A 26329-nucleotide genomic window follows, 5' to 3' on the forward strand; every position below is an offset into this window, starting at 1 on the left:
GTACTTATTTGTCAGTGGGCTTCAGGTTATAGGGACATTTAATTTCATCTACATTTCCTTCTGCTTTTGTTTCCCACATCATTACTACCCTCATTTTACAGCTGAGAACATGGAGGTTCAAAGAGATGAAGAAATTGGGCGCCTGGGTAGCGCAGTCCTTAAGCTTCTGCCTTTGGCTCAGGGCGTGATCCCGGCATTCCAGGATCGAGTCCCCCGATCGGGCTCCTCCGCTGGGAGCCTGCTTCTTCCTCTCCCACGCCCCTGCTGTGTTCCCTCTCTCGCTGGCTGTCTCTCTGTCACATAAATAAATAAATAAAATCTTAAAAAAAAAAAAAAGAGATGAAGAAATTAACCTAATATTATAGAGTCAGTGGAGCCAGATTTTGAACCCTGGTAGTCTGATGCCACAGCCCAAACCTTTATGTGCTGAACCACAGAGCCTACGCACAGCTAGTGATCCTAACTCATTAGCTTCTCATCCAGTTGGATAAGCTACAAAGACTACTCAAATTGTCTCCATAAACTTCCAAACGTGCATGTTGTGAACACAGACATCATTCACCTTGGGATCAGACAGCAAAATTATCCAGATTCAAAACAACACATCTTGATCTGAGGTTGGTATATGATGAGTGCTGCTGGAAGGATGTAGGTGCTCAATAAATACTTATTGAATGACTAAATGGATCATACCAATCACACCATCATATACCCTATAATTGGGTTATGAATATTTTCCCATATAATTTCTCCATAATTCAGTGTTCTCTCCAAAAATACAGAGTGAAGGATTTCTTTCTTAATTCATTCTCTGTGGTCCAAACAATCTGAACATAAATGCACGACTTTGACAACCATCCATCTATCCATTGTACAACTATTGTTGGCCAAGCTACAGTGTGTCCTACCTTTGCCTTAATGGAGGATGGACTCGTTTTTTTCTGATGACCATGCAGCCTGGCATCCCTTCTGTCTTCTCTCCTTTCATAGTCAGGCCTGTGCAATGTTTCTGTCTGTGATGCGCCATACAGGCAGGTGAGTTTCACCCATTACTCCTACTGTAATTGTTACCTGTCACTGTTAACACCCAGCAAGACTTTCTCTCCCAAGCCCAACCTACACTGTACTGTGAGAGGTACCTCGCCATCAATTCCAAACTGACTGAGTTCCAGAAACTATTTCTCTCTGAGGTAAACTCTCTCATCATAATCAAAAGTAGTCCTTTTCCCTTTTATTAAAAAATACATATTCCAGGGGCACCTGGGTGGCTCAGTCGTTAAGCGTCTGCCTTCAGCCCAGAGCGTGATCCTGGCATTCTGGGATCGAGCCCCACATCGGGCTCCTCCACTGGAGCCTGCTTCTTCCTCTCCCACTCCCCCTGCTTGTGTTCCCTCTCTCGCTGGCTGTCTCTCTCTCTGTCAAATAAATAAAATCTTTTAAAAAATAAAATAAAAAATAAAAAATACATATTCCTTGCATATAATTTCTTAGATTCCATATAAACTGTCAGAATAACTATTACACTAGATGATATTTAAAGAGCCTGTACTAATAATAAAAATGAATAAAGAGCTCATACCATATGTTAATTGCTGAGTTAACAAATTACATTACTATTCCAATTTTACAGATGAAGAAATTTCACCAGGGTATGAAAAGACTTTCTTAAGATCCTTAGCTGGTATTTACGAATCTGGATTTACATCGAGGTCTATCCACTTGCAAAGCCAGCCATTTCTACCACTGACAACATCTTTTTATTTTTTTCTTTTTATTTTTTTAAAGATTTATTTATTTTGAGAGAGAGAGGGAGGGAGGGAGAGCATGCTTGTGAGCAGTGGGGACTGGGCTGGATCCCCCAATGCCATGATCATGACCTGAGCCAAAATCAAGAGTCTGTCTTAGCCGACTGCGCCACCCAGGTACCCCGACAGCATCTTTTTAAAAGGCCAATTAGCTTTCTATTGTACAGCTGTACCAAAAGACTTAGTGGTGTCTTCCCTACTATTGGATTTTTAGGTGATTTCCAACCTCTTAATATTAGAAATGTCAGTTTGGGGGCACCTGGCTGGCTCAGTCAGTAGAGCATGTGACTCTTGGTCTTGGGATTATAAGTGCTTGCCCCACGTTTGGTGTAGAGGTTACTTAAAAAAATAAAATCTTAAAAAAAAAAAGAAATGGCAGTTTGATGAACATTACAGTTAAATCTTTTCTTTGAAGTAAAAATAGCATCATCTTTTCTCTAGAGTACATAAGTAATACATGCTTACTATTAAAAATCAAGGAACACATGAAATCGTAAGGGAGAAAGCAAATACCATCTGCAATTCTACTATCCTGTAATAGCCACCATTAACATTTTGCTGGTCACAGTTTTGTGTCTTTTTTATGTATACCATGTATAATTTTACATAAGTGGAATCTTACGTCTCTCCCTCTTTTCTTCATTCCCAAACTCCCACTCCAACAAATGTTATACATAGAAATAGACAGGAGGTTCATTATTTATTTTACAAAAATGGGATAATTTATTTTATAAAAAGAAAAAAGTGAAATGACTTCTCTCCAATGTGTTCTTTTAGCTTAAAAATAAATCATGAAAATTCCTCAAGACTACTAGTATAGATCTCACTCACTCTTTTTGATGACTCCTTAATATTCCATTGAATTTGCCACAATGTCTTCAATACTCCCCTATTTAAGGAAATTTCATTTAGTTTTCTTTCTTCTTTCTCCTGCCAATCAAGAATGTTGTAAATAACATTCTTATACAAATATCCTTATTTACAAATATGTCCTTCCTTTATGGACTAAATTTCCTGAGGTTATTGTCTTATGTGAGTTCTAAACCTAGGCCGGGGGCTGGCGAGCAAACTATGGCCCATGAGTCGAATCTGGTCTGCCCCTTCCCCTCCATTTTTGTATGGTCTATGAACTCAGGATGGATTTTATATATTTTAATGGTTGAGAAAATTTAAAAAGAACAATATTTTGTGACACATGAGAATTATATAAAATTCAAGTTTCAGTATAAATAATGTTTCACTGGGTCACAGCCATATGCATTTATTTATGTATTGTCTGTGCTACTTTCATGCTACCATGTTAGACCTGAATAATTGTCACAAGAATATTTGGACTGCAAAGCCCAAAATATTTGCTATCTGGCCCTTCAGTAAACAAAAGTTTGCTGACCCCTGACCTAGGCGATTGATGTACTTCTCTTATTGCTATTAAATGGATGGGTAACTATTTAAAAATATATTTATTTTGGGTATGAGGGGGAAAAAATAGCTAAGAAATTGAAGGAGTATTTAAAGTCGCATTAGAAAAGTACATTTATTGGGGCATCTGGGTGGTTCAGTCGGTTAAGTCGACCCTACTGGCTTCAACTCAGGTCATGATCCCAGGGTCCTGGGTCAGCCTTCCTGCTCAGCAGGGAGTCTACTTCTCCCTCTCCTCCCTGCTTGTGCTCCCCCTCACTATCTCTGTCTCTCTCTCTCAAATAAATAAATAAATTCTTAAAAAAAAGAACAGTACATATATTGATTATGCCTCTGTATAAAAACGATTTTGGTATTCAGATTTCAATAATTATCAGCATAAGTATATTATCTGGGGTGACGGGAAGATACATTCTCTGGACAGGTTGCAGGTTGGATATAGGACCTTCATTTCTTTAACTGTCAAGTGCAGCTTATTCCTTCCTTCATCATGTCTACTCACAGTGCCTTTTAGCTGTCTAGGGATGGCCAGGCAACCAGCAGCTACTTTGCACATCTGCTAAAATAAGCAAGGACCAAATGTGAGAAGAAGCAGTGGATAAGCGTTACGTGAGCAAGCTGACTAACTTATGACTAATTCTTGGCAGAATCAGCAAGAGGATACTGGATTGCAGATACATTACCTCAGCCCTGGGCAGAAAAGCGTGTGTGATAATGGAGTCAAGGAAAAGGCCAATGGAAAAAAAGACATATTTTTTAGAGTTAAACACAGAGAAATAACTAATTTCCCTTTCCTGGAGTAGTGTTCCTAGAAATGGCTGCTGTGATTAAAGCTGCCCTTGGAAAAAGGAAGCAATTAGCTTAGGAATTTACAGAGAATTAGGAATTCCAAGAGGCAGGAAAAATGAGTGTACAGGAAGACCAGTCAACAAGTCAGAGGGGGCTGTGTGAGAATTTTCACATTTCGAACTCTGTCATTTTTGTTTAAGCAAGAAGCTTATTTGTTCTGTTAGAAGTAATGTCCTAAACCCTAAAAGAGAATGATCTCTCCTTTTGCCTTTGTATTCTAATGGATCTGTTCAGTCAGTCCTCAAGTATCGATGGGGTGGTGGTTCTTGTCTAGGCACTGGGCATTCCGTGGTGGCAAAGTAGACAGAAATCCTGCCTCCACAGAACATGCAATCAGACAAGGAAAGAGGAGCCATAAGCACAGTAAATCAGTACCTTCTATAATATTTAGAGCTTGATAGATGCAATGGAAAAAGAAAGCAGGGAGGGGATGGGGGTGAAGGAATAGGTCTAATCTTTTATTTTTTTAGCTCTTTTTTTTTTAAGTTTCGGAGGTAGAATTTAGTGATTCATCAGTTGCATATAATACCTCGTGCTCATTACATCATGTTCCTGCCTTAATGCCCATCACCCAGTTACCCCATCCTCCCACCCACCTGCCCTCCAGCAACCCTCAGTTTGTTTCCTAGAGTTCAGCATCTCTTACGGTTGGCCTCCCCCTCAATTTTCATCTTATTTTTCCTTCCCTTCCCCCATGTTCATCTGTTTTGTTTCTTAAATTCCTCATATGAGTGAAATCATATGGTATTAGTCTTTCTCTGATTTATTTCACTTAGCATGATATACTCTATTTCCACCCACGTGGCTGCAAATGGCAAGATTTCATTCTTTTTGATGGCTGAATAATAAGAATAGGTGTAATCATAAAGAGTGAGGTCAGGAGAGGCCTCTGGGAGGCCTCATGAGCCCCAGGCATGTCAGGGACTCCGGGAGGACAGACCGAGGGTGTGAGAGTGGGCGAGGAAGCACTTCTGGCGTTGTGAGGGACTGTAAGGGGTCCAGCTGGTTAAAGGGAAGCAAACAAGGAGGAGAATACTTAGGAATGGGGTTGGAGAGCTGAAGGGCTGGTGGCTGGTTTGCACAACCGACATGCACTTTGGCTTTTACTTTGGGTGAAATGAGTGAAATTTTCCCTTTAAAAGTGGAGATCCGGGATGCCTGGGTGGCTCAGCCGGTTAAGCATCTGCCTTGGGCTTAGGTCAGCATCCCAGGATCCTGGCATTAAGTCCAGCCATCGGTCTCCTTGCTCAGCAGGGAGTCTGCTTCTTCCTCTGCCTGCCGCTCCCCCTGCTTGTGCTCTCTCTCTCCGATAAATAAATAAATAAAATCTTAAAAAAAAAAAAGTGGGGATCGAAGGGGCACCTGGCTGGCTCAATTGGAAGAGCATGCGACTCTTCATCTTGGGGTTGTGACTCTGAACCCCATGTTGGGTGTAGAGATTACTTAGAAAAAAATTTTTTTTAATCTTAAAAAAAAAGTGGCCATCCAAGATCTAAGATCTGAAATCCACTCCTAAATCTCCATATCTTCTGCCACCCCGTTTTTTCCCTATTCCTCCATCCTCACGGACTCCAGAATATCTCTGTAAAACCACGGCCAGGGAGCACTGAATGAAGCACTTGCCTCCCGTGCAAAAGTTAAACGGGTGCCAAAAATCTCCATAGTTAATTTCCCTTATGCCTTAGTCTCTGAAACGGCACAGCACAGCACTGTGATTGATCCTATCTTCATTTCAACTTTGATATTTTCTTCATCATGGAATTTTGGCGTTAGTTTTGATATTCAGAAATATTGCATTAAGTGTTATTTGATTACTTAGGCTTTTTGGCATTGTTTCTCTTAAATATTGTGTCCAAGGTGTGTGCTTCATTCGCCTCACCCTCGTCCCTGCTCCTGTGCTCTCTCTTCTCCCTGTTTCCACAGGGTCAGTCTAAACCAAGGGTCTGTAAACAATTTCTGTAAAGGCCAGATAGGAAATATTTTAGGCTTTTCAGGCCATTTTTGCCATTGGAGCAGAAAAGCAGCCATCGGTAGTAAGCAAACAAGTGAGGGTAGCTGTGCTGTAGGGGGTTGGAGGAGGTTGTGGCGAAGACAAGACCTCCACTTGACCTAAGAGCTGGAACCAGGCAGTTGGAGACTCCTCACTACCTACTCTGCCCTTGGAACATATGCTCTGCCCCCCATTCCCACAGTGGGGATTGTTTCCAAGGATACAGCCTTGAGAGAGTGATGTGTTGCGGAGAGTACCTGGACAGCATATGTGATTGAACCCAGTTAAGCTCTCCATATAAACTTCTAAGATACTGGTGGACAGGTACGGACATCTACTCATCTTGTAGCCAACCCGGAGAAGTCTCTTACGTAAGTTCCTTTGCTTATGAAACCTACCACCTACCAATCTGAAGCAGTCTGCCTCTTTCTTCCGTCTCCCTGCCCGCCTTGGACGGGATCCATTTCAGATCTCCCCCAAGGAACTTCTGAGGTTGAGGATCAGCACAGTAAAACTTTTATGAATCGATATGGAAATTTGAAGTTAACATAATTTTCATGTATCACAAAATACTACCCCCCCCCCCGATCATTTAAAATGTAAAAATCGTTCTTAACTCATGGGCCATACAACAGGACGGCAGTCCAGATTGGGAAGGCTTCATCTGAATTGAAGTTTCTTTCGAAAGGGCTTTTTCTCTCTCTTCCTGTAGTTGCTCAGGGACCTGCAGTTCACCACACCAAGGGCAAACTTTCAGAGCCTCTGTGTTTGACCCATGCTTTCCACTGAAACTTGTCTTCCTCTGCTCCCCCATCAGAACAGTCTCCCTACTGTCCTCTACACAAACCAGGTTCATTGCTTGCTACCTGCTTTTGATCCTGTTGCTTTCTCTGTCTGGGAGCTGCCCTTCCTTCTCTCTCCAGCATCCCTTTTCTGACTCCACCCGCCACTAGTGGCCTCTTTTTCTCTGAACTACTGCAGTTGACTGAAATGCCCTCATTTAGATCTTAATCCTAACATATCCTTGTTTTCCTCTGTTTTATATACGTAACATAATATGTTTCAGATGTGATTTGTTATCCTCTGTAAACCCTTCAGAATGCCTCAGCCACCGCTGAGTACCTGGTAGAAGCCTGATACTCATGAACCGATGAACTCGGTCTAGGGTTATTATATCTTCTCTTAAAATCAATCTTCAAAGGTTCAAATAGGACTGATGACATTTTTAGGACATGCCCTCTGAATTTGGGGAAGGGTTATTTTGACTGGATATACAGAATTAGTGGCATTTTTGTGCCACGTGATTTCTAGCTTGTGATCTCACTGCTGCTGCTGCTTCTTTTATTTATTTATTTTTTTTAGAGATTTTTATTGACTTATTTAACAGAGAGAGAGAGTGCACAAGCAGGGGGAGCAGCAGAAGGAGGGGGAGAAACAAGCTCCCCGCTGAGCAGGGAGCCCAATAAGGGGCTCTATCCCAGGAACCTGAGATCATGACCTGAGCCGAAGGCAGACACTTAACCCATTGAGCCACCCAGGCGTCCCTTGATCTCACTGCCTTCTGATGTATTTCCTGATTCTCCAATTTACTAAATGAAACCCTTAGGTTAAACAGAGACCTCTTGGATCACTTTCAGTTAAGAGAAGAGGAAAAAGGAATAGTCACTTATTAAACACGTGCCTAGGGGGCCAGCTGTCTGCTAGGAACTTTACGAAAGATAGGCAAGTTATTCCTGTGTTTTAGATGAGGGGATCGAGGTTCAGAAAAGTTCAATAACTCATCTGAGGTTCAGAAAAGTTCAATAACTCATCTGAGCCTAAGTAGTGGGAATGAAATGAAACACGCAGAGGTAACCCTAAAGGGATTTGAATGGTTTAACATCACCACGAGGCCCGAGGGAATCAGCTCTCTCCCTGCACTCGCCCCTTCTCCCTGTGTCCCCCCTGGCCACTCTCACCATTACCAAACTTCCTAACATTCCTGACGCATGGTGAGGTAACATGTAGCTCACAGCACAGAGTCTGAGACACGACGCTCGACGCTCGCTCTGAAAGTGTGACACTTTCTTCCTCCCAATCTTTCTTATTTCCATACCCTACCTCTACATACCTCTTTAAAATTGAACGGCTCTTTAAATCCACACCTAAATTGTAATTCATATTATGATTTATCAAATTACATTGAAGGTAGCAAGTCAGAAAGGCAAACATTTAACTGTCTGAGCTCCAGGGCACATAACCTACGACCCAGTATTTGCGGTAGATGCTCCGCCAATTCCTGTTGACCTAATTTGGCATTTGAGTGATTTCTCTCGATTTAAATATAAAATAATCAGGTCCCACATTTGGCTGAATCCTGATGCTCCTGTGTTCTACTCCTTAAAAGGACTCCCCATTGCTTAACAGAGTTAAGGGCGTGGGCTTCCAAACCCACCATGGCCTCCTATCTTTCCAGCAGGTCACCTTCACTTTTATGTCTATTCCAGACCCCAGGCAAGCTGGCCTAGCCAACCTCCTCGGACAGAGGGTTTAAAGATCTTTGGTTCTTTGACTTTAGGACTTGGATATGATTTAGGAAACCATTCTCCATTACTCACCTGTGTGTCTTTGTGCCATTTCTCCTTTTTGGAGTCCTTCGCATCCGTCAGTTGAAATCCCCCACATTCTTTAAGGTACTTTGAAGGAGCCACATTAACCCATGAAACTTACCTTGTCCTCCTTGGCCAAAAATGACCCTTCCCATCTCTGAGTGCCTATATACTTTTGTTACTTGATACTCTTCAAATTGTTAAGTAACAGAAATTTAACTGATTACACTTTAAAGATCTAATTGGCCTTATTAATCAATTTATGAATCCAGCAGCCTCCCATCTAACAAATAGAGGGGAGCTCTGAAAGGTAAAAAGGAAAAGTTTTTAAAGGCAGGACAAGGAAGTTATAAACAGTAAAAAGGAGTATTTGGGGTGAGGTCACCTTCTTTGGGTCTTGATCTCCATTGAGAGACTGCCCATGTGACAGATTACTTTCTTGGTGCTGACCAGAATATTCCTGACTGACTAGTTAAGGCAACATTTCTGGGGGAGGTTGAAAGTGTAATTAGGTTAGATATTAAGCCCCAGGTTGGTGACTTGGCCTAAGTGATGCCATTTGGGGCATGTGGGTTTTTTTTTTTTCTTTTAACAATATATAGCCTTTACTATAATTATTAGTGTACATATCTCATCTGGTCAGTAGATTTAATCATCTAGAGGCAGAAATTCCATGAAGTTCCTCCAGTGGGGTCTTGTATAAGTGGGACACTCAGTAAATGGGAATTAAGTGGATGAATGGAAAATGAATACAAAAACATATTAATATAAGTAGCCCCCTCCCCCTTTTAAAGAAAGGATTTTTTTTTTAAATAAAGATTTTATTTATTTGTTTGACAGAGAGAGAGAAAGCAGAAGCGGGGGAGCAGGAGAGAGAGAAACAGGCTCCCCGCCAAACAGGGAGCCCAATGCAGGGCTCAATCCCAGGACCCTGGGATCACAATCTGAGCCAAAGGCAGACCATTTAACCGACTGAGCCACCCAGGCACCCCATTTATTCATTTATTTTTAAGTGGGTTCCATGCTGGGAGGTGGCTTGAACTCCCAGTGCAGGGCTTGAACTCACAACCCTGAGATCAAGACCTGAGCTGAGATCAAGAGTCAGATGCTTCACCAACTGAGCCACCCAGGAACCCCCATATATGTCCTTTTAAACACTGAAGTATCCACATTTTAAATTAATTTTAATAATGTTTTATTTAATTAACTCACTATATAAAAAGCATTAATGCTTTAAATGCCTCTGCAAGTCTTTAAGATTCCATTGCACTCAGGCAATTCACTAAGGAATAAGTTCCATAAGTTTAATTTAATTATAAATAAATTCTTGGATTTCCTTGAGAAAATTAGGATATGTATCAGGAGTGAAGGCTCTGGAATCAGACTGTCTGGGATGACATACCATTTCTCATTTGTGTGACTTTGGGCAAGTTACTTTATTCCTTAATATCTCAGTTCCATCTTACGTGAAATAGGGATAATATCTACTCACAATGTTTTGTTATGATTCAACAAAACAATTCGTGTGGATCTCTAACAACAGTGCCTGTCACTTAGAAATCATTTAATAAATATTAACTAGTAGGCAGAAGCAAGATGTGTCATGGTTTGGAGTTCCAAGACTTCAACAGAAGGCAGTTTATTATATCCCTTCAATAATTTTCTATAATTTAACTAGGTGAATTTCTATATTTCCATTCAACTTTTCCTACATATTATAAACTAATGATGGTTAAGGGCACAAGTGTGAAGAAAATTCTCATAAAACTTCATGACATAGTGATGAACTTTCCTGGTGAACACTGTAAGGGGAACAGCCTTCCATTTTGACTTGAGTGAACTGCTTCACCTTTCCTTCCAGGCTTTCGTGGTAGTTTCCATATTGATGCAGAACTGGGGGGTGTGTGGGGGTTGATGGGAGCCATGGGAAGGAAGAATATGTCTGGAAAATGGAATATTCACCTGAAAAACAAAAGAGTTCAAACAGGAAGAGAAGAGATAGTCAAACTAGTTTCAGATCATTGCCTACTGACGAGCATGGAGGTTTGAGTAAAGTTCAGATGAGTTGTAGAAATGAATGTTTTTGTACAGTCTGACTGGATTTTTAAACCCTGCCACCAGTGCTGGCTTCATAATGTGTGGGGCCCAAGTACAAAATGAAAATGCAGAGCCCCTTGTTCAAAAAGTAGGAAAAAAGTACAATTAAAGTTAACAAAATATAAAGCCTCTTTTCTTTCACAATCTTTCAATTTGTCATAGTTGGTTTGTTTGTTTTAATTTGCTATTTAACGTTGTTCTAAGTAAAAAAAAAATAGTATTTTAGGGGCACCTGGCTGGCTCAGTAGGTAGAGCAGGCAACTCTTTTTTTTTTTTTTTTTTTTTTAAGATTTTATTTATTTATTCGACAGAGATAGAGACAGCCAGCGAGAGAGGGAACACAAGCAGGGGGAGTGGGAGAGGAAGAAGCAGGCTCATAGCAGAAGAGCCTGATGTGGGGCTCGATCCCAGATCGCCGGGACCACGCCCTGAGCCGAAGGCAGACGCTTAACCACTGTGCCACCCAGGCGCCCCAGAGCAGGCAACTCTTGATCTCAGGGTTGTGAATCCAAGTCCCGCACTGGGTGTACAGATTACTTTAAAAAAATAAAAAGCTTTTAAAAAAAGAAAAGGAAATCAGAATTTTAAATTATTAGCATGAATTTTACCATTAATCTTTACGTTGTGCAATGCCAGTTTTAAATGCAAATGTCAACATTTTTTAAAAGATTTTATTTCTACATAATCTGTACTTCCAATGTGGGGCTGGAACTCACAACACCAGGCTCAAGAGGTGCATGCCCCGACTGAGACGGCCAGGCACCCTGCAAATGTTAGCATTTAATTTGAACGCAAAATCATCAAAATTATGCAGTTCATATTTTATAGCTCTTGTATGCATGCGTATTTCATCTTTATCAGAACTGAGGAAACACTGAAAAAAACTAGCTCAATCATTTTATTCCACTTCTCGGTACCTATATATTCTACCAGTCTCTAATTTCGGCCTAACGATAAGGAAGGACTGAAAAGAAAAGAAATTATGGATTGCCCTGTCTTTCCTATTCTTTCTGTGTCTTTAATTTCAGCATAAGTGGTTGGCTAATACTGAGAAGTAAGAGGAGTAAGAAAGGGTGTGAGAGGGTTTCTTGCTTGCTTGTGTTTCTTAGAATGCGGTTACCTTCTTTCTGTGTTGGAAGCCCAAATTCTGGTCCCGACAGCAAGTGTGGCCACAAGGAGTGTCCTTGTTTACTCGTTTGTATATGCAACCTGCTTACCTTGTACTAGCTTTGGGTCTCATCGATCTCCCACACATGGTGAACACAATGGAAGTCTGTGTTCATGGTGCATCTCAAACACTATACGCAAATAGGGCGGCAAGAAATAGCACACCTACTGCACACATCTCTGCTCACTTGCACGCTCCCTGTTCCACCAGATTTCACTCATGAAACACAAATTCAAACATAAAGCTGTTAAGAATTTCTAGATAATGACAGCAGAGCATTAAACTAAGCTCAGGGCCTTCTGAGAGCTGAGCCCTGAGTGGCCGACGTCACTGGCCACACACCCAAGTGTGTTCTGTCTGCCATGTATGTTTGCACCAAAGTCTCAAATTTCTTGGTACTTGTGGAGAGACTGTTGCTACCAATTATCTTCTCTCCTTCTTCCTTGGTAACAGAATCCCATTTTTATCTGAGGTTATAAGGTACTCGGCTAAAAACTACATTTTCCAGCAGCTTCTGCCACTACTATAGCCGTCTAAAGAAGTTTTGGTTAATCAGATGCATGCAGAAATGTCGTATGGGATTTAGGGAAGCAACCTCATTTCTCCTTCCAAGCTGCAGAGAAAACAGCTGTGACAGTTAGAACTCCAGCAGTCATCTTGGAACATGAGGTAGAAATTCAGTTCTCTAAGGAAGCAGATAGAAGGTGCCTGAGTTCCTGAAAAATAATGGAGCTGCCATGGAAGCCCCTGACTGCTCACTTCAGGGCTTTTTGTGTGTGAGAGAAATACTTTGTATTTTAACCATTACTCTGTATTTAAACCATTACTATTTGGCCGCTTTATTATATGCAGATGAAACTAATCCTAATTTATAGGTAAAGCTGGACTAGTTCACATAGGTTAACAAATTAAGTTAAACTGTGTTTCAAATACAATTCTTGGTGGGGCGTCTGGGTGGCTCAGTCATTTAAGTGTCTGCCTTCTCGGGTCATGATCTGGGGGTCCTGGGATTAAACCCCATGTCAGGCTCTCTGCTCAGTGGGGAGTCTGCTTCTCTCTCTCCTTCTGTTCCTTCCCCCTTTCCTGCTCCCCCCCCCCAAAATAAATAAATAAAATTAAAAAAAAAAAACAAAACCAAATACAATTCTTGGGCAACCCTCTATGTGTTACTGAGTTACATGTTTTGAAGCCCCTGGCTTGAGTGGCAACCACTTCTAGGATTAGAGGCACTTTTCCTCTTTTTTCCCAGTTCAGGGCTATGTTGTGGTGCTCTGAGATTGCTAGTGTTACAATGCAATGTGTTAGAATGACAATTATAGTAATAATAGGATAACATGTGAGTATACCTTTTTTTTTCTGAGTAAGTTAAGTACCAATATCTTTCAATGAGCATGAGAAAGAAAATCATTAAAATCCTTATGAATACTTGTAGGACTACCTATAGAGAAGAGATGTCAACCATAAGTCAGCCAACCATGAAAAATGGTTGCTACCATTAAAGAAAAGAGATCAAGTTTACTAATACTGCCATCTAGAGTTAAAAATCAAAACTACCACTTCTTATCTATAGGGAAACTGAAACATCAGGGTTTGGGTAGGTCAGCTTTTTTGTTTTTTTCGGGGGGGGGGGTTAAATTTTTATTTAAATTCCAGTTAGTTAACATACAGTGTAATATTAGTTTCAGGTGTACAATATAGTGATTCCGCACTTCCATACAACACCCAGTGCTCATCACAGCAAGTGCGCTCCTTAATCCCCATCACCTATTTAACACATTCCCCCTCCCCTCTGGTAACCAGCAGTTTGTCTTCTGTAGTTAAGAATCTGTTTCTTGGACATACAAATGGCTAACAGACACATGAAAAAATGTTCAAAATCATTAGCCATCAGGGAAATTCATATCAAAACCACACTAAGATACCACCTTATGCCAGTTAGAATGGCAAAAATTGACAAGGCAAGAAACAACAATTGTTGGAGAGGATGTGGAGAAAGGGGATCCCTCCTACACTGTTGGTGGGAATGCAAGTTGGTACAGCCACTCTGGAATACAGTGTGGAGGTCCCTTAAAAAGTTAAAAATTGAGCTACCCTATGACTCAGCCATTGCACTACTGGGTATTTACCCCAAAGATACAGACGTAGTGAAGAGAAGGGCCATATGCACCCCAATGTTCATAGCAGCATTGTCCACAAAGCTAAATCATGGAAGGAACCGAGATGCCCTTCAACGGATGACTGGATTAAGAAGATGTGGTCCATATATACAATGGAATATTACTCAGCTATCAGAAAGAACGAGTTCTCAACATTTGCTGCAACATGGACGGCACTGGAGGAGATAATACTAAGTGAAATAAGTCAAGCAGAGAAAGACAAGTATCATATGATTTCTCTCATCTATGGAACATAAGAACTGGGAAGATCGGTAGGGGAAGAAAGGGATAAAGAAAGGGGGGGGTGATCAGAAGGGGAATGAAGCATGAGAGACTATGGACTATGAGAAACAAACTGAGGGCCTCAGAGGGGAGGGGGGTGGGGGGTTGGGATAGACCGGTGATGGGTAGTAAGGAGGGCACGTATTGCATGGTGCACTGGGTGTTATACGCAACTAATGAATCATCGAACTTTACATCAAAAACCAGGGATGTACTGTATGGTGAATAACAAAATAAAAATATTATTATGAAAAAAAAAAGAATCTGTTTCTTGGTTTGCCTCTCTCTCTCTCTCTTTTTCCCTTTGCTTGTTTGTTTTGTTTCTTAAATTCCAAATATAAGTGAAATCATATGGCATTTGTCTTTCTTTGACAATTTCACTTAGCATAATACTCTCTGGCTCCATCCATGTTGTGGAAGTGTCAAGATTTCATTCTGTTTTATGGCTGAGTAATATTCCAGTGTGTGTGTGTGTGTGTACATCTTCCTTATCCATTTGTCAGTCAGTGGACACTTGGGCTGCTTCCATAATTTGGCTATTGTTGACAATGCTGCTATAAACATCGGGGTGCATGTGTCCCTTTGACTTAGTGTTCTTTGGGTAAATACCTAGTAGTACAATTGCTGGATCATAGGGTAGTTCTATTTTTAACATCTTGAGGAACCTCCATACTCTTTTCCATAGCGGCTGCACCAGCTTGCATTCCCACCAACAGTGCAAAAGGGTTCCTCTTTCTCCACATCTTTGCCAACACCTTGTTCCTTGTCTTTGCCAACACCTTGTTCCTTGTTAATTGTAGGCATTCTGACAGGTAGGTCAGTTTTTTCTCCAACTGACTTATACCGGCTATTCTAACTGTCTTGTCCATTTGTGAAGAACCACTTGACATTGGCCAGGGAGGTACCTGTCAGTAATTGAGATGGCAGTTGGGATGTAATCACAAACTGAGCTAATCTATGGAGCGTGTTCTGTTTTCCATTTGTCCAGTCTAGGAGCTGTCTCAGCCAAGTAGCATAGAGGATGGACAGTGAACTCAGAAACCTGGAGGCTAAAGCAGAAGTGAGCCTGAGAAGAGGATGGCAGAGGAAAGCAATGCAATTGCAACGTCCCTACCTCTTCTCACATGTCCTTCCTGCTGGTCATCAGGGATTGACTTCAGGCCTATTTTCACCCCTCCTGACTGGTTCATTGTCTTTCCTCGGCCCTGTTTGCTCTGTGATGACCTTCTGAGGTTCATATTCTCTCATTCTTTGTAACATCCTTCTCTCTTCACTTTGAGTCAGTGTTGTTTGGTAGAAAGGGCATAGAGAAAGGTGTGATTTAAATCTGGGCTTTCCCATCTATCTTACTATTTACCTTGAGCAGGTCACTAAGATGTCCTGAGGCTTGAGTTATTCCCATCTGTACAGTAGGACACATGTGGACCCTACAGGGCGGTTGCAAAGCTTTCATGGGGAAATCTATTGTGAGAGAAACTGGCATGTGGTAGGTTGTTAGGAAATGTTATTTTCTTCCCCTTTCTCATTCTCCTGTCTTCCAGAAATCACTGTGAGGGAAAAATTAGTAAAAAAGAAAAATAGGAGGCACCTGGTGGCTCAGTCAGTTAAGCGTCTGCCTTTGGCTCAGGTCATGATCTCGGAGTCCTGGGATCGAGCCCTGCATAGGGCTCCTTGCTCAGCGGGGAGTCTGCTTCTCCCTCTCCCTCTGCTGCTCCCCCTGCTTGTGTTCCCTCTCTCTCTCTCAAATGAATAAAGAAAATCTTTAAAAATAAATAAATAAAAATAGGCTTTCTAGTCAAATTGACAAGTTATTACCTTGCCACTTACATGCCATGTAACTTCAAGCAAGCTACCCAAATTCTCTGAGCATTGGTTCCTTACCCACAAAATGGGAATAATAATATTTATTTTACATGATTGATACATGATACAGAAAATATCTCTTGCTTACCTCCTTAGCATCCGTTCCCCACTTCTTCCAGCAACATGGCCAGCTTTCATTTTGGAATCTGCCTACTCCTCACTCAGAATAAGTGCTTGGGTGAGGTTCCATCCCCTCCTTGTGGACACATCCGTCAGGTGACTGACTCCATCTCCTGGCGTCCACAGTGATGGGCCCAGGGCTGCACATGCGGTGTACATGTGAGAGCATCACGACTAAACACCAGATTCTCCAAGACTGTGAAGCTGCGAGCTGGGTATACAGCTTAGAGCTGTCCTAACTCTCTTGCTGCCGCTAAGGAGATTCCGACTCTGGAGTACACTGTGTGGAGCTAGAAGAGGAAGCCCTCAGAGCTAGAGATACAGAGACATGGAGTCATTAGGACATTGAGCCCTTGTTTTCTTTATAAGATTTGATTTTTAAGTAATCTCTACAGCCAATGTGGGACTCAAACTCACCACCCCGAGATTGAGAGTCATACGCCAGCCAGGCGCCCTGACATTAAGTCCTAGTTGACAGCAATCCCTAAGTCAGCCATACCGATGGACTTTCTAGTTATGTGACTGTCGGAAGAAGCTAAGTTATGCTGTCTGTGCAATAACACGTCTCCAAAGCTCAGGGACTTAACAAAGACTGATTTCTCACTTACATTACATAAATTAGCTGCAACTCTACTAGGCTGTTGGTTCTAATCTGGGACCCAGGATGATGGAGCAGTCACTATCTGGAAAATCACCAGTTGTTGTAATAGAGGAAAAAGAGAGTAGGAAAAATAAGAATTGCCCCTTAAACCCTCTGCTTGCATACCATTGGTCAAAACAAAATCTCGTGCGCAAGCTTGATGCCATAGGGCAGAGAGGCAACTCAAATGTTTCTTAATAATAGTAGTGCAATCTACAGTAAATTTCCCTTTTGCTTAAATGAGCTTAGGTCATATTTTCTGTCACTTGCAACCAAAAGAATCTTAACTGGGCTAAGTGAGGAAAGAACTAAATTAGATATTTTTTAAAAGATTTATTTATTTGAGAGAGAGAGAGAGACCACTTGCGCAAGAGTGGGAGGAGGGACCGAGGGAGAGAACCTGCAAGCAGCTGCCCCACTGAGTGGGGAGCCCAACGTGGGGCTCAGTCCCACGACCCATGAGATCACGACCCCAGCCGAAACCAAGAATCCATTGCTTAACTGACTGAGCCTCCCAGGAGCCCCTAAATTAGATGTTTTATATAAAATAGCCAACACATGGTAAACATTCAATAAATGGAGCTACCATTTTCAAGTGCATGAACACAGAATTGAGAACTAATCTTTCTCAAGCAATAAAATTATCATCAGCTTCTTTAATTTGCATTTTATTCACTTACCTCACTAACAATTTATTGAGTTCTTTTTTTTATTTTTTACCTTTTTTAAAGATTTATTTGTTCTAGAGAGAGAGTGTGTGTGCCAGCAGAGGGAGGGACAGAGGGACAGAGCAAATCCTGAAGCAGACTCCCCACTGAGCACAGAGCCTGACGGGTGGCTCAGTTCCAGGACCCGGAGACCATGACCCTACCCGAAATCAAGAGTCAGCCACCCAACCGACTGAGCCACTCAGGCTCCCTATTGAGTTCTTTTTACGTGTCAGACGCAGTACTAGGTGGTGGCGACACAGTTTACATGTTAGCTCTCCAGTTGATTTGTTTTAAAGAAATATTTAATATGGGGCACCTGGGTGGCTCACTCAGTTAAGAGTCCGACTTGTGATTTGGGCTCAGGTCACGATCTCATGGGTCGTGGGATAGAGTCCCACATCAGACTCTGCACTCAGGAGGAGTCTGCTTGGGATTCTCTTTCTTCCTCTCCCTCTGCCTGTCCCCCACTCACACGTGTGCATGCTCCCTCTCTCAAATAAATAAAACTTTAAAAAGAAAAAAAAGATTTTCTCTCTCTCTCCCTCTCTTCCCCCTCTACTTCTCTTGAAAAAAAAAAAGAAAAAAGAAAAAAAGATCATTTCCTTGTTCTTCACCTGCTTACTACACACCACCCTTCCTGGTTTTCTCCCAGCATCGGTTCTCTGTTACATGCTAGCCATATTTACCTCCCACCCAGTGATCTCATCCAGCCATGTCATGACTGATTTCTCATTTCTACACTGAGGATTCCCAATTTTATGACTCCCCCTTGACTTCTCTGCACAACTCCAAAATGGTTGATCTTATTGCCTCCTTATATAACAAGCATCTTACAGTTATTACCAGACTGGGTTCCTGATCCACCAGCCCCAACATGGAGCCTCCCTCAGGGTTCCACATCCCAGGAAATGGAACCACTGTTCACCCCGTTGCTCAGGCCAACCTTGGAATAATCTTAATCCCTTTCTTTGTTTCCTCCTATTTCTAACCTATCAGCAAATCTGTGGACTCCTTCAAAACAGCTTCAATGTGATCATTTGTTCTCCTCCCTTCTAGGGTGTTGCCCTAGTCCCAAGATCATCCTTCAGACCTGGCCTCCTACAGCAGCTTCTCCTAATTGGCTTTTCTACTTCCATTTTTGTTCTTTTTTTGGAAAGATTGATTGATTGATTGATTGATTTGACAGAGAAACAGCGCTCTGGAGTGAGCACAAGTAGGGGGAGCAGCAGGCAGAGGGAGAGGGAGAAGCAGGCTCCCCTGATGCGGGGCTTACCCCAGGACCGGGGATCACAAACTGAGCTGAAGGCAGATGCCTAATGACTGAGCCACCCAGGCACCCCCATTTTTGTTCTGTTATATCCTACATCGAAGCCAAGAATGAATCATTTAAAACTCAAGTCAGATCATGTCACTTCTCTGTTCAAAAGTTTCCGACTGCTCTCCTTCACCCTTTAGACATGCGCATGACACATTCTCTCATTTTCCATGTCCCCTGGGCTCTCTGCTCAAATGTCACTTCATCTAAGAAGTGTTCCCTGAAATCTTATTAAAAAAACACAAGTTCCTGGGTCGCCTGGGTGGCTCAGTCAGTTAAGCGTCTGCCTTCCACTCAGGTCATGATCCCAGGGTCCTGGGATCCAGCCCCACGTGGGGCTCCCTGCTCCTCGGGGAGCCTGCTTCCCTCTCTCCCTCTGCCCTTGTCCCCTGATTGTGTTGTCTCTCTCTTTCACTCCCTCAAATAAATAAAATCTTTTTTTAAAAAGTTCCTATACCCTCACCCTCTATTACTTTACTGTGTTATTTTTCTTCGTGTTGCCACTTGACATTATACTAAGTAGTTACCTCTTTACAAATAGAATGTTAGTCCCATGAGCATTTTGCATTTCCACTGCCAAAAGAGCCTAGAGAAAAAGGGTAGGCACTCAGACGCTTTTATTAAGCACCCTAAGCACTCCAGGCATTATTCTAGCAGCATGCATTATCTGTTAAATTACCCTAACGTTAGATTTGCTGCATTACTGTCCACATTTCATTGACATGGTAGCTGAGGCACAGCTTCGTCAAATAACTTGCCCAAAGTCACACAGCTCATAAGCTGCTTAGCTAGTATGTCAGTAAATCCAGGAGCTCTTCCTCTTGAGCCCCCCTCTACTCCTCAGCACTGGCTGCTCACCTTTGAGCTCCAAAAGCCATTGGCCGGGGCGTCAGGATGACTAAGGGTGCCAGGGCGGCGCTGCTGCGGGTGGGGCGGGGGGCGTTGGCCTCCAAGTGAGATCAGAGCCGGGATGGTCCACCTGGCTTCCCGGTTTCTGCGCATCAGCACACAGCTGCCACTAGCCTCTGAGCGCCGGTCCGGCAGCGCGGACACACCAGGCGCAGGCGGCGGGGCGCGGGAGCGGGATGTACCTGTGCTGGGGCACCAGCCCTCGGGGACCTCTGCGCCGGAGGCAGGCCGGCCGGGCCGACGCCGAGCTGCTACAGGCGGCCTCCGGGGAGCGCCATTCGCTGCTGCTGCTGAGCAACGGAGAGCTGCACTCGTGCGGGGACAACAGCCAGGGCCAGCTGGGGCGGAAGGGCGTGCAGCGCGATGAGCACCCGAGTGAGTGCGGGACTAAGGTGCGGGGCAGGGGGCGCCCGGACCGCTGGGCCCCAGGATACTGCGAAACGATGATCCGCGCTCCGTGCGCGCGAGTTGGTCAGTTTCGTTTTCCAGAAGCGCAGTTTGTTTCGATTTCCAGTTCATCTTAAAAGCGAAACTGAGAGCGGAACCTAACTGGACAGCGCTCCTTTGAAGAGACGTGGTCCCTCCCCCTAAGTCTTTCTAGACCAGCCCCTACCTGTGCTATCTATCTGGAACAGAGCGACCTTCCAAACGTGGTTCATGGGTGGGACATCTCTAACTCTCTCATAAATACCCCAGAGCATCTTTTTTCTTAAAATTAAAAAAAAGTATACTATTATTACCATTACTGATTATTACAGAAACACAGTAAAGAAATTGCCTATAATTCCAATACCCAAAGACTACTAATATTTTGATGTATTTATTTTTTGTTTTATTTCTATTATACATTTATTTTAATAAAAGCATGTCATTATATAGTTTTATATACACAGTATTTCTACAACTCTATAAATTGCGCTCTTAACGAAACTTAATATCGTGAAAATATTGTCTTTTTATTATGTATTTTTTTTAGATACATTTTAAATTGTTGCAAAACATTCCAGGCTTTGACAGTACGATTTAATTATTCTTCTTTGGTGGAAATTAGGTTTTTTCCTCATTAGGGACTTTTATAAATAATACTGTGATTGCCATTATTTGACCAAATTTCTGATGATTGCCATTATTTGACCAAATTTCTGATTACTTACTTGAAAAAATCCTAAGAGTTGTGTCTGGGAGGGAAAACTTCTCCTCTACCCTCTTAGTTCTTGTTCTGAAGGCCTGCAGACTAAGCAGACAAAGATTGACAAGAGGAAAAATTATACAATTTTATTAATATTTAATGTGCACAGGAGTTTGCAGGAAAAAAGGGAAACTCAACCTTTGGGGACTTATACTGCATTTTAGCAAAGAAAAGGGAGTTTGGGCTTTGAAGGATGATCAGTTGTGGGAAAGTGACATACAAATATATGGGGGAGACTAATGGAAGATAAGGATTATTTTGGTAAGAGTTGTCTATGCAGACTCATCTCAGTGCCAACTCCAGTGATACTTTTACAAGGGAAATTCATGCCCTACTTTTAGGTGAATGAGGGGAAGGCAGAGAACTCTTCCTACATCTGTTGGTTTTCATTTGCCTTCAGCTCAAAATAATCCTTCTGCCAAAGTGGCATATTTTGGGGTGGCATATCCTGATCCCCTTTAGGTGGAGATGAGGGGCAACATGATACTTGATGCCAAACTGTTCTCTAGGAATGTGGTACCAGTCTCTACCTTCATGAGTGTATCAATCTTTGGGACATTTTTTCTTATTCCATAGTTTGAAAATAAATCATTGAAAAGGCTAAGATCACAAAGGTTTAAAAAAAGAAAACACAAGTGTTAGCAAAAACTTTACTAGTAGTGATATATTTAACTCAAACCCTCTAATAATTCAGACACAAACACTTTGGGAAAATAGTTCAGATTCACTTATAGGGATCATGCTATAATGATCAGGTTTTCATTTGTGGGTACCTTTGGCTCATTAGAGGCATATTACTGGATTCTTTGTGAGAGGATCTGGCTTCTGCCTCTCACATTCATGGGGAAGGCTCCCTGCCCCTTTCCTCCTGAGCAAGGGATTAACTATTCTCACTGCTCAGGGCTGGGAAGTCAGAAGAGTAGAGTGGAGGCTGTTCCATCTCCTCTCTGTCTCCTTTTGTTTTGCTACCATCATCATAGAGAAATGTTAGGGCAAGTATCATAGTTCCTACAAGTTCCCCTCCTCCATGAAACTCATCCTTTGAATAGCAACCATATTCCCATACAGACAGCGTAACACGCATTGAGCTTCTTTCCTTCACACCTTTAGTGTGGATGTCAGGCCCTGATTTAAAAGTCCATTGGGAAAGATGAGAAATCCAAGTGACCCTTCTTTTTGAAGAAAGTAAACTTGTTGTCTTAAACTTGCTGTTAAATTAATAATCTTCTGAGGTGTTTTGTTTTGTTTTTGTTCCTGAAGAACGAATTCGGACATTGGACAACCTACGTGTTGATCTCGTGAGCTGTGGAAAGGAACACTCTCTTGCTGTCTGTTACAAAGGAAGGGTCTTTGCATGGGGGGCTGGTTCTGAAGGGCAACTGGGAGTTGGAGAATTCAAGGAAATAAATCTTATACCTACGTAAGTATTTCCATACATTCATTCATTCATCCAGTGTTTTTCAGTTTCATGTGCTAGGCACTATGCAAGATGTCAGAGTACAAAGATGATTATGGCAAACACGGTCCCCAGCCTCAACGATTGTAGTGTAGTGAGAGAATGAGGCAGGAAAAAACTTCTAACACCAGTTATTACTTAATTAGAGTCCTGTGAAGGAGAAGGGCAGGGCATTTGAAATGAGAACATGTGACCCTTTGATCTAAGTCTTATGTATTGGAAATAACTGTGGGGGCCCACTCGGTAAATCAATCACTATAAAATATATATAAAATATAAAATAAACATAAAATATCAATACAAATAAAATAAATATTATTTTAAAGTAAAAACATTAAATAGAAGATACAGAAAGAAATCTTATTTGAACTTCCTTTCTGACTAAAGCAAAATCTCCTTGAAAAAACAGCTGCCATTAACAGCTTGGAGGGAGTTTCTTTTGAATTGAGTTGCTGTGAAGACAGACCGCCCAATCAACATCAAAAAACCTTATGGAATTTTCCATACACTTCTATTGAAGTCCTAAATCCTCTCCTTTTGCTAAGTTGATATATTTAAGGTGATTCCACAAATTTTCCATTACTAGGAGCTCCCCTCTGTACATGTAAATAAGCCTTGTTTTTTCTCCTGTTAATTTGTCTATTGTCAGTTAATTTGCTCGTCCCATATTGACAGGATCCAAACTGGAAGAGGAAGTTTTCCTCTCCACACAACCTTTTGGTCTGTCTTAAGCCACTGGATCCTAATATTTTATGTAGTAAGATAGGGCGAGAATCATTTTCTCACAAACAGCTTCCTAGGACAAATGGTATGACAAGCAGTCTGAATTGTGTGTTCATGAATTACATGTTTAAGAATTTTTAAAAGCATGATTTTTAATACTTGGAAGTTACTTTTTGTTACCTCTTCTGGTTTTTAATTGTGTAAGAGAGTGCTGTGGCTTTTGGGGGACAAACGTTGAACTTGGAATGAAAAGACGAAGGTTTGAGTCTAGTTCTATAACATGATACCTACAGCGTGATTCCCTAGAGCAAACCAGAACTCTGAGTTCTCCTGGGTTCAACCATTTGAAAGTGCTGATAGTTAGGTTTTTGATCCACAAAAATGGTGATTTAATAGGATTCAACCTAATGATTTCTTTATCACATAGGGCTTAAATCAGGTGATATAAATAGCAGTGTTTTATAAATTCTAAAGTCCTGTGTCATATGTGCATGAAGAAATTTTTCTTTTAAGCCAATAAGTATAGAGCAAAAGTTAGTACATTATATACTGCGTTAAAAGACTAATAAAAATCACTTTTGTATTATAAGTGTTTGGATTCTGCTCTGTACCTTTACACATGTTGAGGTCATGTTAAAAATAGTTTGAGGGCTTTGGAATAAGGGTACTACAGAAAAATAAGAAAATAAAGTTATTTCTGGGGGAAATATGCCCAGGTTACCAACAATCCTGAAAATGATGGATGCGTAAATGCAGACTTGTTGGTTTGACAGCAGTTTCAGACAAGTAACTCCCTAAAATTACTGAAGATGACATGCCAATCAGGAAAATCACCATTACTGTGGTGCTTCTGAATACTACCAAACAGCCTTACGTATCTGCAGTCATCCAGAGAACTATTTATTCTATGGTAAAAAACATTAAAACAGCCCAGTTTAAAAAGAAAAGAAAAAAGGAAAGAAAGGAAGAGAACGTTATTTCCCTAAACCAAATGTATTACCTGGGATGGTTCTAATATCTGTAGTTCACGTGGTGAGCCACTCCAAAGAAGGATTAATAGATTTTGTATCATTTGTATTACAGGAAGATAAAAACTCTGACTGGTATAAAAATTATACAAGTTTCCTGTGGACACTACCACTCCCTGGCATTATCAGAAGGTAAAATAAGGGTTTTGGAATCTTTCAAGTGTCATTTCAAAGTAATTTTTTTGCATATGAATGATGCCTGTTGATTTTTAATGTACTGGGGCTCATTTTAAGGCATTTAGAAGTTTTTTTTAATGCTTTAGATTTCATAAGCTGTATTGTTCTTCTTTTTTTTTTTTTTTCTATTTTCTCTGTTCTTATTATACTCTAAGTAGTGCTTAATTCATATCAGTGCCATAAAGGGTCATCTCTGTTCGCATGACCTGCTCTAACTCTCTCAGAATTTAGTAGTGGTTTTATCCAGAACTTTGCCCTTTATGCTGAATGGTTGTATATACCAGGAAACTCAGACGAAGGTCTGTTTGTCTTTTCTTTTTTTTTTTTTTTTAAGATTTTATTTATTTGACAGAGGGGAGCAACAGGCAGGGGAGAGGGAGAAGCAGGGGGAGAAGCAGGCCTCCCGCCAAGCAGGGAGCCTGATGCAGGGCTCGATCACAGGACTCCGAGACCACGACCTGAGCTGAAGGCAGACGCTCAATGACTGAGCCACCCAGGCGCCCCTCTATTTGTCTTTTTTACCAAGATCAAAGAAAAAAGTCAAGATATGAAAATTATGACTTTACATTTTTTCTACTAACATCCCCATCCTTTGTCCAGCATCAGTCAAAATGTTTCAGTGCAAAGTGTTGCAGAAGAAAACCTTTTTCTTATCCTCTTTGGTTCAGTACCTGAGAGTCCGCAAATTTAAGTAACAAAAGACAGATTGATAAGAGACAAGGCACACCAGTGTTATTAATATTTTCATGCACAGAAGTTTACAGAAAAGAAGTGAAACTCAAGAAGTGTTTAGACTTGGGAGCTTATGAACCATTTTAATGAGGGAAAGATTTGGGCTTTGCAGGATGATCGATCGTAGGGAAATACATGGGACTTGGAAATACACGGGAGAAACTAAGGGAAGATAAGAGTTATTTTATTAAGGGTTATTTGTGAAGACTCATGTTGCGGCAGACTCTCCATCTATGGGGATGAGTCACTGCCCCATCCCGGGTGCAGGAGAAGAGGACACCTTCACAAAGGGAAATATATACCTTGCTTTTGGGTGGATAAGAGGAGGGCAGAGAACTTTTCCCACATGTGTGGATTCTCAGTTGCCTTCAGCTCAAAATAATCCTTATGCCAGAGTGGCATATTTTGGGGTGGCATACTGTGAATGCCGTCCAGAGACACGTAACATTTGCATGTCCCCCAGGTGATATCATATGCTCACTGCAGCCGCACCACAGGGGCTCCGGACATTTCCTGGTTGGCTTCTGTGCGCCATCCACTATATGAGGTGCTTTTCGCCTGTAATCTCATGAAATCACTTAACTAACACAGAAGCCACGCATTATTTGGAAATGAGGAAATTTGGGCTCAGAGACTTTCCGTGATTTGCCCAAGGTCGCACACTAAGAAACAGAAGTGAGATTTGAACCTACACTTGTTTACATCCCAACCCTAAGCACTTAACCGCTGTACCACTCGGGCCATGAGACCATAGCGTAATCCTGTGGCTATTGTAGAATTCTTTCCTACCATTTCCAGAGATTTGATCTACTCCTTCTCATCTGTAGGAGTACTGATGCCTACCTTATGGGGTGGTTAGAAGATTCAGTGAAAGAACGAACACAATATATCCTGTACAGTCCATAGCAGATAGCAGCGGTAGAAGAAATATTAGTCTTTCTTCCTTCCTTCCTTTCCTTCTTCTTAATTATTGAAATAGCTTGAATTATTCCCCCGGGGTATTGATTTGTCTTTATATTGGTCTGGACTGAAGGTTGTGTGGAGCCCAGGTACCCAGTACATTTGCTATGGTGAACTGTGAGCTCTCATAGACCTTCAAATGAGTTTGACATT

General features: G+C 41.7%; 1 protein-coding gene and 1 long non-coding RNA gene across 2 annotated transcripts in view; one reads left to right on the forward strand and one right to left on the reverse strand.

The window, feature by feature from the left end:
- Positions 1-2527: 2527 nt before the first annotated feature.
- Positions 2528-19671, reverse strand: LOC130543201 (uncharacterized). Its single transcript, XR_008958362.1, has 2 exons — positions 16306-19671; positions 2528-10613 (listed from the first exon to the last, which is right to left on the reverse strand). It is a non-coding gene; the product is annotated as an uncharacterized LOC130543201 (long non-coding RNA).
- Positions 19672-20087: 416 nt separating this feature from the next.
- HERC6 (HECT and RLD domain containing E3 ubiquitin protein ligase family member 6) overlaps positions 20088-26329 on the forward strand; it is a 52743-nt gene continuing 46501 nt past the window's right edge. Inside the window, exons 1-3 of the mRNA XM_026509746.4 lie at positions 20088-20286; positions 22361-22520; positions 24363-24439. Coding sequence (XP_026365531.2) covers positions 20088-20286; positions 22361-22520; positions 24363-24439 — 436 coding nt within the window. The remainder of the gene's footprint in view (positions 20287-22360; positions 22521-24362; positions 24440-26329) is intronic.

The sequence above is a fragment of the Ursus arctos genome, unplaced genomic scaffold (genome assembly GCF_023065955.2).
Source record: "Ursus arctos isolate Adak ecotype North America unplaced genomic scaffold, UrsArc2.0 scaffold_9, whole genome shotgun sequence".
NCBI lineage: Eukaryota > Metazoa > Chordata > Mammalia > Carnivora > Ursidae > Ursus > Ursus arctos.